General features: G+C 35.5%; 1 protein-coding gene across 1 annotated transcript in view; it reads left to right on the top strand.

Moving 5' to 3' along the window:
- Nucleotides 1–14,772, top strand: part of XPR1 (xenotropic and polytropic retrovirus receptor 1) — a 259,285-nt gene that overhangs the window by 230,678 nt on the left and 13,835 nt on the right. Inside the window, exon 12 of the mRNA XM_007989307.3 lies at nt 11,915–12,081. Within this exon, the coding sequence (XP_007987498.2) occupies nt 11,915–12,081 (167 nt within the window). The remainder of the gene's footprint in view (nt 1–11,914; nt 12,082–14,772) is intronic.

The following is a 14,772-nucleotide window of genomic DNA, read 5'->3' as shown; positions in this document are numbered from 1 at the left end:
ACAAAAGAGACAGTTGTATTTCCTTCTCTTCAATCTATATGCCTTTTACTTCCTTTATTTTTATTTTTTATTATTTTTTTTGCCTTACTGTTCTGGCTTGAGGTTCCAGTACCATATTGAGTAAGAGTAATGAGAGCAGATATCCTTGCCTTGTTCCCAATCTTAGAGGGAAAGCATTTGGTTTTTCACCATTAAGTATAATAAATAAAACATTTATTGCAGTAGGTGTTCTGTTGAGGAAGTTCCCCTCTATTCTTGTTTTAATTTTTTCAAATTCTTGTTCTAAATAATTTGATATGATCCTGTGATTTTCTTCTAAGCTTACTTAGCCCATTAAGATGTTGAATTAACATTACTGATTTTCAAATGTTGAATCAGCCTGAAACTCTGAAATAAAGTTCACTTGGTGTATATTTCTTGTTATATATTGCTGAATTCTATTTGCTAATATTTTGTTAACAGTTTTTGTGTCTGTATGAGGTGTATTTCTCTATATTTTTCTGTTTTTATATACTGTCTTTGGTTTTAGAATCAAAGTAATACTAATTTTGTAAAATTATTTGTGCAGTTTACCCTCCTCTTCTAATTTGTGGAAGATTTATTTAAAAATTTTGTAGAATTCCCCAGTGAAATCATCTAGGCCTGGAGGTGTACTTGGGAGGAGTTTTAAAATTACAAATTTGATTCCCTTAATAGCTATAGGATTGTTTAAATAATATCATATTGGCCGGGTGTGGTGGCTCACGCCTGTAATCCTAGCACTTTGGGAAGCTGAGGCGGGCGGATCACCTGAGATCAGAAGTTCAAGACCAGCCTGGTCAACATGGTGAAACCCCGTTTCTATTAAAAATGCAAAATTAGCTGGATATGATGGTGTATGCCTCTATGAATCCTAGCTACTCAGGAGGCTGAGGCACAAGAATTGCTTGAACCTGGGAAGCGGAAGTTGCAGTGAGCTGAGATCACACCACTGCACTCCAGCCTGGGCAACGGAGCATGACTCCATCTCAAAAAAATAAATAAATAAAATAAAATAAAATAAAAATATATATAGTGAGTCGTGATAGTCTGTGTTCATTGAGGAATTTTATTTCATTTAAGTCGTCAAATTTCTGTGCATTGACTTGTCTAAGGTATTTCATTATTTTGATATCTTCGAAGTCTTTAGTGATACCCTCTCTTTTGTTCCTCATATTGGTAATTTGTGTCTTCTCATTTGTCTTTGTCAGTTGTGCTAGATGTTTGCCAATTTTATTACTTCTTTATTTTATTCATTTTTCTGTATTTCTCTTTTAAATTTAATTAACTTGTTGATTATTATTATTATTATTATTTCCTTCTTGTTTTGGATTTATTTTACTCTTCTAGGTTTTTGAAGTGAGAGCTTAGTTTATTAAGACTTTCTCTGTTTTCTAATGTATGCAGTTGTGTGTGTAATGTATGTATAATGCTGTGCATTTCCCTGTCAGCACTGCTTTAGCTGTATCCCACAAATTTTGATATGTTGTAATGTCATTTTCATTTAGTTCAATGTATTTTTTTTTAATTTTCCTTCAGACTTTCTGTTTGCTTCATGAATTATTTAGCAGTGTACCATTTAGTTCACAAGTATTTGGAAATTTTTCTATCGTCTTTCTGTTATTGATTTCTGTGACCTCTCTTGGTACCTGTATATGTTCCATGGACACTTGAAAAGTATTTTCTACTGTTTTTGGATGGAGTGATCTATAAATGTTGATTAGATCCTGTTGGTTGATGGTGTTGTTGAGTTCTCTATCCTTGTTTATTTTCTGTTTATTTGTTCTGTCAGTTACTGGGAATGAGTATTGAAATCTTAACTGTACCTGTGGATTTGCCTGTTTCCTCTTTCAGTTCTGCCAGTTTTTGCTTCACATATTTTGCTGCTCTGTTGTTTGGCGTACACACAACTAGGATTGCTGCTACTTCTTAGTAGGTTAATTATTTTATCATTATACAATGTTCCTCTCTGTCTGTAGTAATTTTCCTTGCTCTGAAGTCTGCTTTACCTGGTAGTAATATAGCCGTTGATGCTTTTCATTGATTAATGTTTACATTATATATTTTTTTCATCATTTTACTTTCTTTTTTTTTGTTTGTTTTTGTTTTTGTTTGAGATGGAGTCTCATTCTCTTGCCCAGGCTGGAGTGCAGTGGCACGATCTCAACTCACTGCAACCTCTGCCTCCCAGGTTCAAGCGATTCTCCTGCCTCAACCTCCTGAGTAGCTGGGAGTACAAGTGTGTGCCACCATGCCCAACTAATTTTTATATTTTTAGTGGCGCCATGTTGGCCAGGCTGGTCTTGAACTTCTGACCTTAGGTGATCCGCCTGCCTCAACCTCCCAAAGTGCTGGGATTACAGGCCTGAACCACTGTGCCTGACCATTTTACTTTCAACCTATTTTTTGTAGACAGAATATCCTTGGGTCATGGTTTTTAATCCACTCTGCCAATCTCTGTCTTTTAATTGGCTTATTTAAACCATTGACATTTGATGTAATATAAATGTTAGGGTATAAGTGTGCCATTTTCTTCTTTGGTTTTCTGTTTGTTCTCTCTGCTTTTTATTTATGTTTTTACTTGCATATTTTTTATAGTTCTGTTTTATCTATACTGTTGTGTTTGTCTTTAAGAGTTAGGGTCTTGCTCTGTAGCCCAGGCTGGAGTGCAGTGGCATAATCATGGCTCACTGCAGCCTTATATTCCTGGGCTTAAGCAATCCCAAGTAGCTAGGACTAAAGTGCCACCATGCCTGGCTAAGTTTACAAAACTCTTTTAGAGACAGAGCCTCACTATGTTGCCCAGGCTGATCTCAAACTCCTGGCCTCAAGTGATCCCCCTGCCTCGGCCTCCTAAATTGTTGGAATTACAGCTATGAGCCACTACATTTGGCAGTGTTTCTGAGTGTGTGTGTGTGTGTGTGTGTGTGTGTGTGTATATATATATATATTTTTTTTCTTGAGACGAGTCTCGCTCTGTTGCCCAGACTGGAGTGCAGTGGTGTGATCTTGGCTCATTACAACCTCCGCCTCCCGGGTTCAAGCAATTCCCCTGCCTCAACCTCCCGAGTAGCTGGGATTATAGGTACGTGATGCCCAGCTAATTTTTGTATTTTTAGTAGAGACAGGGTTTTGCCATGTTGGTCAGGCTGGTCTCGAACTCCTGACCTCAGGTGATCCACCTGCCTTGGCCTTTTAAGTGGCTGTCCTAAGTATTATATAAATAAATATTGGTCTTAGTGTCATTATTTTATCAGTTTGAGTATCTTACAGAAACTTCGTCTCCCTTTACATCCCTTTACCCCTTTTTTTTTTTTTTTTTTTTTTTTTCCTTTTTTTGAGACAAGGTCTTGCTGTATCACCCAAGCTGGAGTGCAGTGGTATGATCTCGGCTCACTGCAACCTCCACCTCCCGGGCTCAAGCAGTTCTCATGCCTCAGCCTCCTGAGTAATTGGGACTACAGGTGTGTGCCACCACTCCTGGCTAATGTTTGTATTTTTAGTAGAGGTGGGTTTTTGCCATGTTGGCCAGGGTGGTCTGGAACTCCTGACCTCAGGTGATCGGCCTGCCCTGGCCTCCCAAAGTGCTGAGATTGCAGGTGTGAGTCATCATGCCTGGCCTTTGATAGTGGTCTTAAGGGTTTTCTACCTTCTCCCTACATACTTATTTAATCTAAACCCCTTCTCACTGTATTTTCCCCAGTCTAAAGTAACAAGGTGTCCTTCCTCCTGTGCACTGATCTCATTTCCTCTGGTCCCAGGATCTAGCTCTGGCAGTCATCCCTTGTTTCTCCCAAATCTTCAAACTGTTTGTCATTACTGGTTCCTGCCTTCTAGCCTGTATACATGCTTAAGAGTCCCCCACTCTAAAAAGATTTGCCTTACCTCATTAAGCCATCTGGTCTAGTCTCTTTGCCTTTTCTCTATCCTACATCTCAAAACAGTAGTCTATCTATTATTCTTACTGTCTCCATTCCTATAACTGTAATAACTCTATAGTAATTAAAACATATTTAGAAACCTTGAAATGTAAACAAACATAGAATTAGAATTTAAATTTTCTGAGAGATAAAGAGAAGCTCGGCCGGGCGCGGTGGCTCAAGCCTGTAATCCCAGCACTTTGGGAGGCCGAGACGGGCGGATCACGAGGTCAGGAGATGGAGACCATCCTGGCTAACACAGTGAAACCCCGTCTCTACTTAAAAAATACAAAAAACTAGCCGGGCGAGGTGGCGGGCCCCTGTAGTCCCAGCTACTGGGGAGGCTGAGGCAGGAGAATGGCGTGAACCCGGGAGGCGGAGCTTGCTGTGAGCCGAGATCCGGCCACTGCACTCCAGCCTGGGCGACAAAGCGAGACTCCGTCTCAAAAAAAAAAAAAAAAACAAAGAGAAGCTCTGTAACATTTCAGAAAGTTTTCATCTCTTTGAGTCTTTGATATTAAAAAAAAAAACACTGGAAAGATAAACTCAACCAAGTGTAGTCAAATGCACTGTGATTCCCTTTATAGATGGAAGACTTATTTCTCATTGTAGCCTGTCCTTTTCATAGAAGGAGCTTCTAAATTATTTTGATGATTCCAACCACTGTCTGTGTGACTCCCCAGTCTATATCTGAAACTTTTTAGTTTTTTCCACTTGTTTCCTGGGCATTCTCCACCTTGGTGTTTCGTAAGTACCTTAAAGTCAACACGTCAAAAACTAAACTCATTTTTTTTCCTAAGCGTGCTTCAAGCCCCATGTTCTCTAACCTAGTTTATGGCACCATCCCACTCACCCAGGTTAAAAACTAGGAGTTATTATTTTCGAGTGTATCCTTTATCTCACCTTCAAAATTTACCAAGTCCTGCCAATGTTAGTTCCTAAATATTTCTTAATTTTTGCCTTACCTCTCTGTTCCTTAAACTTATACTCAATTATAGTCTTCATTTTTTCTCACTGGGCTGTTGCCACAGCATTATTAAATACACTGCTTTCAATCTTTACACCTCAAACTCATCTCCCTGAAGATACCTAGAACTGCACTGCTGCATAATATAACTACCAGCTGCATCTATCTGTCGAGGATTTGAAATGTGCCTAATCTAAGTCAAAATGTGCTGTAAGTATAACATACAAAGTGGATCTTGAAGACTTAGTTTGAAACAAAAAACTATGAAAGATATCAATTTTATTTTGACTATATATTAAATATAAAAGTGATAACATTTTATGTATAGATTACATAAAATATATTATTAATTTTACCTGTTTCCACCTTTTTGGATATGGTTACTAGAAATTTTAGTATTACATATACTCTTTCTCCAGCTTTTCATGTGTCTGGTTCCTTCTCAGTACCTAAGTCTCAACTTAAGAAACCTCTCTGCCTGAATGCTGTTTGTGCCTGAATACTGTCTAAAGGAATTTTGTCGTATCATCCTGTTCTGTTTTCTTCATGGTATTTTTCACTGTGTGAAATCGTCTTGTTTACTTGTGTATCTGATCATTGTCTACCCCTACAAAACAGGAGGCTTTACTGAGGCAGGAAATTTGTCTGACCATTAGTAAATAAGATTTACTGTTGTGTACCTGGTACCTAGAATAGTATCTGGCATATGCCAGTGCTCTTTATTGAATGAATGGTTTCTATTCTACTTGAAATGGTTCTCTCTGCCCCATAAACCTGTTTAACTCAAGTCCTTTCATGATTCAGCTCAAGTAGTACCTCCTTCAGGAAGATTTTCCTGGCTGTTTCCCCTCCGGGCTTATTGATTCCTTTTCTATGCAAAGTTCCACAATTGTACCTGCACATTGTGTTTTTAACTACGTTCTCTCTCCTCTTTTAGACTTAGCCCTTAGTAGTTCTTCAGTACATTCTCATTCCCTAGAATATACCTGGTTAGGTTACCCAATAGACATTCAGTATTTGTTTGCTGAATATACAAGCGAGCAGATTTTTTTTTGGAGTTAGTCTTTAGTATTGTAATTATACAATAAATAATGCAGGTATATATTCAGTAAACATTCAGTATATACTCAGTAACCATTCTTGAATTAGTAAAGAAATTCCTATGTACTATTTTTATTATAAAAACAATATAGTGTCTAGGCGCAGTGGCTCATACCTGTAGTCCCAGCACTTTGGGAGGCCAGGGCAGGTGGGTCACCTGAGGGTGGGAGTTTGAGACCAGCCTGACTAACATGGAGAAACCCTGTCTCTACTAAAAATACAAAATTAGCCGGGCGTGGTGGTGCATGCCTGTAATCCCAGCTACTCAGGAGGCTGAGGCAGGAGAATCGCTTGAACCCAGGAGGCGGAGGTTGCAGTGAGCCTAGATTGCACCATTGCACTCCAGCCTGGGCAACAAGAGCGAAACTCCATCTCAAAAAAAACACAAACAAACAAACAAACAAATAATATAGCAAAGTTAAAGTCTTATTTAAATCATTTGTATCACTACCCTAATAACGATTATTTTCCTCAGCCCACTTTCTTCCTTAATCTTACTTCCCTCATCTGAGATAATCACTTCTGGTTTTTTTTCCATAAACATAATTTTATATACAGTATGAAATAAGCAATAATATGTGTAATAACTTTTAAATTCTGTTTTTCCACACTATGTTAGAAATTTTGTAATGTTACTTCATGGTTTTATGAAACTGCTTTTTTCATTTTCAAGTTGAGATGGACTTAGAGAAGCAATGCTGTCTAGTAGAAAATGTTCCTTGGATGAGGATTGTTCTTTCTGGTTCCCCCATTTAGCCCGAGGACTTATGAGTTCCTTTTTTGTCTCAATCATTTTAAGAATGTGAATTTTCTATAACCACAAAGCTTGGAGGAGGCGGTCTGTATTCAAACCCAGACTTTGAATCTAGTTATCTTTCCATTTATTAACTATCTCCCTCAACTTCAGTTCCCTTAACTGTAAAATGGGAATAATAATGTCTGTCTTGTCTGCCCTGAGGATAAAGATGATAATCACCTGAGGGATTAATATATGTGATCGCACATGTAACTAAAACACACTAAAGATCGGGGAATATCTATATTTGTTCATTTTTTGGAGAACAATATTAATCTCACAATTCAAAGGTTTGATTTTTCTTTTTTTCGGTAATAGAAATAGATCCAGGATTTGCTAGATCCTAAACTCAGTCATAATTCAGTTTACCTTTATAGGTTTGGGCTTTGAAAACTATGTCCAGTCTGTTGTGTTTTCTTATTTTATTTCAAACTAGTAAATTATTACCAGAAGAGAAAGGTTTTAGGTGAAAAGAAAACGATTCCATTTCTCTCTGCACGTGGTGCCACATTTTTCATTTTTAAAATATCCACCCTGCAACATAATTCAAGTTGATTTCCATATGTAATTTTTCTGATTTCTCTTTTTAGTACTTTTCCTTCTCTCTTTCAAAAAATCATTCCCACATTGTCTCTTTAGTACTTTAATCCTTTTCCTTTTTTCTTTTTTAATCATTCACACAATGACTATGGGTACAAAACTGTAAGAAATTTATTTTTTATTTGTTTTAAATTCATGGATACCATTGCCGTAAATATGTCCAATATGAATTATGCTTCGAATGTGGCAGGTGTATAATGGATAGCAGCTTAGAGCAGAATAGCAATGACTTGATTTTCTGTGATTCTGAACATCACTAAAGTATGCTGCCAGGGTTAGCCAAGAGAGAATAAGATGTAATTGCTTGCCTAAAGTGATAATATCTTTCCAGGACATCTCCTGAATACCAATGAAGGCAGATGATTTCAGGGAGAGAGGCATTCTTCACTTGAGAGATGGGAAAGATCAAATAATGGTAGTAATTAAAATGAGACCAAAATGTAGCATTTGTAGACCAAGTGTATGCTAATCATTGTTTGAAGAAGTTAGTCAGATAAAATATTACTTACTCTGAAATATTCTGTAAGAATATTTATTTAAAAGTCAGTAAGTCCTCATGTATGTTTCATAGACATTACATAGAAATGATATGGACTTCTAATATAAAAAATCAAAGTGTGATTCAGAAAAGAAAGATGCTTTTAAATGATTTTTAATCAAAATTGTCTTAATCAAAATTTTAAACTTGTGAATAAACACATTCAAAAATGTTGTTTGGAAAACAAAAAGACAAGCCACACATTAACAGAAAATATTTGCAGGAAACCTATCAGAAAGAGAACTGGAATACAGAATAAATTTTAAAATTTCACACAACGCAATAATAGTAAGACAAGAAATTCATCCTCAAAATTTTTGGCCAAATATTTTACCAAATCCATCACCAAAAAAGATACACATATGACAATTAAACACATAAAAAGATGTCTAGTCATCAGAGGAGTAAAGATTAATATCACAACTAGATACTACAACATGGCTATTAGAATGGCTAAATTTTTTTTAGTGACATTATCAAATACTGTTGAAGAAGGAGAGAAACTAAATTTCTCTTACATTGCTGGTGAAAATGCAAAATGGTACAATGACTCTTTAAAACAGTTTGAAAGATTTTCATAAAGTTAAACATCTACTTACCATACAACCCTACAGTCTCACTCCTACCCAAGGGAAATGAAAACATATTACATGAAGTCTTGTGTATGAATATTTATAAAGTGACTTTTTTGGAATTGTCAAAAACTGAAAACAGTCTGTACATCAGCAAGTAAATGGATAAACAATGTGTATACATCCTTACAAAGTAATACTATTTAGCAAGAAAAAGAAATAAGCCACTGATACATGCAACAACATGGACGAATCTTTAATATATTATGTTAAGTGAAAACAACCAGACTCGAAATGCTACATACTGAGTGGTTCCATTTTATGTGACCCTCTCAAAAAGGCAAAACTACCAGAAGAGAACACAAACTGGTGGTTGTCCATGAGGCTACAATGGGGTGGTGGGAATTCTTTGGATTTATGGAGATGGTCTGTATCTTGATTGCAGTGTTGGGTACATGACTCTGCGTTTGTCAAAATGAGCAGGATGTGACTAAAAAGAAAAAAAAAAACAAGAAACAAGAAATAATATGAGCTTACAAAAGAGAAACACCAGATCCATTGTACCGCTGTAAGAATTACACTCTAAGGATAAGACTTATACTTAAAATCTAAGAGAAATACCAGAAAATTAGCACATTGTTTTTAGTTTCATTATTAATTCCTTTTTTCATGTAACATTTTTACTCCTCTCCACAATCTCCTTTTATGTAATAATTTACACTTGATTATTTCTTCAGTAATTAGTAAAGAAAGAAAGATAATCAGCTTTCTGTAATAAGACTCAATATCACCTATATTCACTTGAGAAATACTCATTTTGTTATCTCCTACTGAATGTATCTATTACTCTATTTTCATGTCCTTTTACTAGCAGACAAAATGATAGCTTATCATCCGGAAAATTAAGTGAGACAATACTTGTAAAATACGTGGCACATACCTCACATTCAGTTTTTTTTAAGTGTTGTAAATATAAATAACAGTTAAGTTCCTTGTCTTTTTCTGTCTCAGTGTTGATCTTGTTTTGAAAATATGAGAAGAGTGAATTTTACTAAGTTGTCAAATTTGCTTTATTCTTTGCGAACCTTAGTAGATGAATTGTAGTATCTTTTTTAATGCAGCCATGATGTGAATTATTGAATGACACTTCTCAGCTAGACCCTATATCTGCACATAGAATGAAATAAATACATTTCAGAACACATGAACTGTACCTAGATAATAAGTAAATGATTTTTTAGGTATTTTAAGTTGATAATTTATGACATAATGTTGTAGTATAAATGTTCAGTTCAGTTTGCTTTTGATGAAGAAAAATTTTTGTGGAAATAGTTTAAATGTGAAAATGTGATTATATCAAAGCTGGGCTATTCATGAGAATCACATGTGGACCATTTTTAAAAATACCAATTTCTTTCCCTACCACTGCCTTTCTAAGAGAAGCAGCTAAACAGTGATGTGCTAGTGTATGTTCAACAAACCAGCTCTTGGGTGGGAGTGGGGATAAGGGGCATTGATTCATAGTGTTTGCTGATTTCCACAGTGTAAATACTTCTACCATAGCCAATTTCAAGCTACTAAGATGATAACACTGAATGTGGAGTGAGGAAAAGATGTACAGTAGCACAGTATTATACAGTATTTCCATCATACAAGTACAATAAATATATACAACCTCGAGAATAAAAGCAAAAATTAATAAAATAATTAAAAAGTAATGAATTTTGAGTATCTGTTACCTTTGTTTTAAAAGTTATATAAGTTAATTTTTAATAATGACTGAGTTTCACAACCAGCTTCCAGAGTTTCTGAAAATTTAACAATTGGCTCTCATGAGCTGATGAGAACTGATGTTCACACAACACTGAAGCTCCAAGGCATCTATTTTTTTTAACCAATTGGTTGCAAGTAATTTGCCAACCAGTTGTTTTTCTAAAATACAGATCTGATCCTAAAGCCCACGAAGGCATTCCACAGTCAGACCCAAATGAGTCTTTTTCAGCCTCATTTTAAATCATACCATTTCTCTCACATCCTCTGTATGTCACCAACACTAGATGTAGATAACTTGTAACTTCTCAGACACACTTGTTCTTCCCCCCCACCCCCGCCTTCTCATTATCTACCTTCTCAGTATCTTCCTTCAGCCCTGAATGACCTCACCTTATCTGCCTGAGTTTTGCAATACTGTTTATTTATCCTTCTAGAAATAACTCAAATGCTGCTTTCTCTTACTTGCTACTGTTGGAAACATTCCCATTTGCCTTGGTGCTCTCATAGCCCTTTGTTTATATTCCTTTTGAGCTCAAATGTATCAATAACGAATGTTTGATTAACTCTCTAGATTATAAACTTCTAAGGGGTGCCTTTAAATCATACTGTACTTAACACATTAATATAACCTAAAAGTGGTTAATAAACATTTGTTTATTTTAACAGAAAAAAATTATGAAGGATGCATGGTATATCCTTTGCTTTCTATATCTTTGAGAAACTGACCAAAATTTAAACTTTTTTGAATTAGATTTGTATGCCTTTTTTTCCTCGTGATGCAGAACCATATTAGTAGTTATATACCTATCACACAACTAGAGACATTCCACAATGACTCTAGAGCTGACCAAAGAGGAATTTCATTAGATAGTGTATGAAGCAGAAATGATTAAATTGTATAACTACATTTGTGAATCATTTTTCTCATTTAGTGTGCATAGTATTTTCAGCATAAAGCCAAAAGTTACTTTATAATGTTCCCAGCAAATTAGACCTTTGTATCAATAAACACCCTCTAAGAAAGGCTAAAATACCATACTTTGCTTTGTGACTTGAGAGAAATTTGCTTTCATATATATCATTAAGGGTAAAATCTTTATCAATCTGTTGTTTTCAGGCATTTTATCTAGACTTAGAATTATCTGGTTGCCATCATGATAAGTATGGACAACATCTAAGTGTATGAAGGAAGTGTTCTAAAGTAAAAACAATCCAAGAATTTCTTGAAGCAAATGCAGCACATTCCTTGTTAGTAGTGGTTCGGGAATCTTTTTCATATTTTACACTAAGCTGCCACCTGATGGAAAAAGTTAAAATTGCATCTTCTGTAACATTCAACACCTTCATTGCAATTATACAGATTTTTATGTATTCAGCATAAAGCCTCCAAAACTTTTATACATTTGTGCAAGTGTTATGTATTCAGCAAATGTTTGATGATTGCTTTGGACCTCAGGGAAATCATATTTATTGTTTAACCTTTGTTAGACAATGATCTTCCTACGATTTGTTTAAAACTTTGCTTTCTTATGGAGCTATTTTAAGAATCTGTTTTAATTAGTGTTATTTAATGAAAAATTTTACTTAAATGTAAATTTTCTCATTTCTCTTTCCCTTTTCTTTCTTCAGAACGAGGTCACTCGGACACCATGGTGTTCTTTTACCTGTGGATTGTCTTTTATATCATCAGTTCCTGCTATACCCTCATCTGGGATCTCAAGATGGACTGGGGTCTCTTTGATAAGAATGCTGGAGAGAACACTTTCCTCCGGGAAGAGATTGTATACCCCCAGAAAGTATGTATAAAGAGTGTGTTTGTTTAAAAGAACAAACAAACTTAGGTATACCACTAGCTAATCCTGTTGCAGTACAGACCCAACCTCTAATTATATTACTGTAATATAATTAGAAAAAGAATTAACAAAACTACTAATTCATTCAGCCAACAAAAATATATTAGATGTTTACTATATGCTAGGTACTATAGGAAATAAAAACAAAGTAAAATTCTTGTTCTCAAGGAAAGCCATAAACTATGTTCAGATAAGTAAACAAATTGCAATACAATGTGATAAAGACTGGAATAGAATAATAAATAACTTACTGTAGTTTATGATTTGTTTTTGAACATGGAATGCCCTCAGTCTGAAACACTCTGTCTCTCTTGTCTGCTTTGTAAACACCTGTTCCTCCTTTTTAAAAGTCAGTTTCAGTGTTACTTTCTCCAAGAAGCCTTTCTTTATTTTTCCTAGCATAGTCAGCTGTTCGTCTTAATCTTTTTTTACCCTATATAAACTACCATTATAGCAGTTATCACACTGCATTATAATAATGTGTTTAGGCGTCCATATTCTTCACTTCCCAGCATAGTTCCTGGTATATAGCAGACTTAACGTTTCTGGAATGAATGAATAAATACTTGATTAAATGAAAAATGTTATGAAAAGACCAAGGAGAAGGAGTGCCTGACTCTGCTTGATTGCATCAGGAAGACTTCTCCTTTCATTTGTTTCATCTAATATTTGTTAAAATCAAGTGCCATTTCAATCAGAAAATATAGATAATTCTTTAGGAATAATTCTTTAGGAATTATCTTAGGATTTTATCTGTGTATTAATAAAAAGACAAGAGGGGCTGAATTAAAAAATCAAAAATATATTTACTCAGATATTTTAGAAAAGGATAAATATCACGAGTAGACCTTGAAAGAAATTAAACACTGAACTGGTAATCCTGAAAGTGAATGTGAATTCTAATCCCAGCTCTTTCACTAACTAGCTGTATGATTTTCTGCAACCAGACTATAGTGGATTCTTGTTTATAAGGGTAAGTATGTTAAACTAGATTATCTCTTGATCTTTTCCCAGTTTAAAATTCTGTGATGGAGAGGGAAGTGTAGATTAGGTCACTAACATTTTATACTCTTATCAGCGTGTCACCAGTACCTTAAAATTGTATTTGGAAAAGTGTATGGATACGTAATATTCAATTAGTAAGTAGGGAAGGCATTTTCAGGTGTGAGGAATAGTGAATTCAAAGAATGATACGTAGAGTGACTTCAGATGAACATATAAAGGGGAAAAGGGGAAATTGTTGACAGTGATCTTTTTTACCTAAACTATAGCAATACCCCAGATGTGAAAAATTAGAATATATGACCAAGATATTAGACATATTTTTATAAATCTAATTTGAAAAGAAAATTAATCAGAGAGTAGATATGAGCTCAGTTAAAGATGGCCCTTTTGTGCTCACCAAATAAGTGTGTTTTATTTCTGTTTATATTGTTCTTGCCCTCTGAGAGCTATAAAACATTTGTTTTTTGTTTTTTGTTTTGAGTCAGAGTCTCGCTCTGTCGCCCAGGCTAGAGTGCAGTGGTGCAATCTCAGCTCACTGCCAGCTCCGCCTCCCAGATTCACACCATTCTCCAGCCTCAGCCTCCCAAGTTGCTGGGACTACAGGTGCCCACCACCACACCTGGCTAATTTTTTGTATTTTAGTAGAGACGGGGTTTCACCGTGTTAGCCAGGATGGTCTTGATCCCCTGACCTCGTGATCCGCCTGCCTCGGCCTCCCAAAACATTTGTTTCTTATTATGATAATTGCTTAGATAAATTGTTTATGTCTTTATATAAATGTTAATCCATTCCCCCTTTTAAATAGTTCTAACATAGTGATTTCTAGGTAATAAAATTAGTGAATAGAATTTTTCACTCAGTTCCTTTGTTGTTACATATTTTCATGACTCTAAAAAACAAAATACTTTCCTACATTATAATTTACAAACTTATAAGAAAGATGTTCTGCTGGATCACCACGTTCCTTTAATTTTAAAAAATACTGGCCAGACATGGTGGCTCATACCTGTAATCCCAGCACTTTGGGAAGCCAGGACAGGAGAACTGCTTGAGTTCCAGACCAGCCTAGGCATCATAGTGTGAGACCCTGACTCTACTAAAAAATAAAATAAAATAAAAATAACTGGATGTGGTGGCACACGCCTGTAGCCCCAACTACTCGGGATGCTGAGGCAGGAGGATCACTTGAGCCCAGGAGTTCAACACTGCAGTGAGCTATGTTCATGCCACTGTACTCCAGCCTGGGTGATGGAGCAAGACCCTGTCTTAAAAAAACTAAAACAAAAAACTAAAACAAAAGGCAAATACTTGAAATAAAATTAATCTAGCTTGAAAAGTGTGGAATCCAGTGGAGCTTCGTTAAAAATTTAGAACACAGGTATATGAACCTTAAAATCAGTTCTTATGAATGCATAATATTAAGCACCACACCCCAGGTCCAGGAACAATTTTTGTTATCTTTATATTCAAACTTAACTTTTCTGTGTCTCTTGACCTCAAGATAAGTGTATTCCTCCCAAAAGACTTCCACATTTTTGGTGACATCAGCTCCCACATTGCTCAGTGGTGAATAGCTTAAGACTGACTCTGAAAGGCACATGAAATTGCAGTTCTTCAATTAAGCCTAAT

This window comes from Chlorocebus sabaeus, chromosome 25 (assembly GCF_047675955.1).
Source record: "Chlorocebus sabaeus isolate Y175 chromosome 25, mChlSab1.0.hap1, whole genome shotgun sequence".
NCBI lineage: Eukaryota > Metazoa > Chordata > Mammalia > Primates > Cercopithecidae > Chlorocebus > Chlorocebus sabaeus.
The sequence above is the reverse complement of the archived record's forward strand: the minus strand, read 5'-3'. Positions and strand labels throughout refer to the sequence as shown.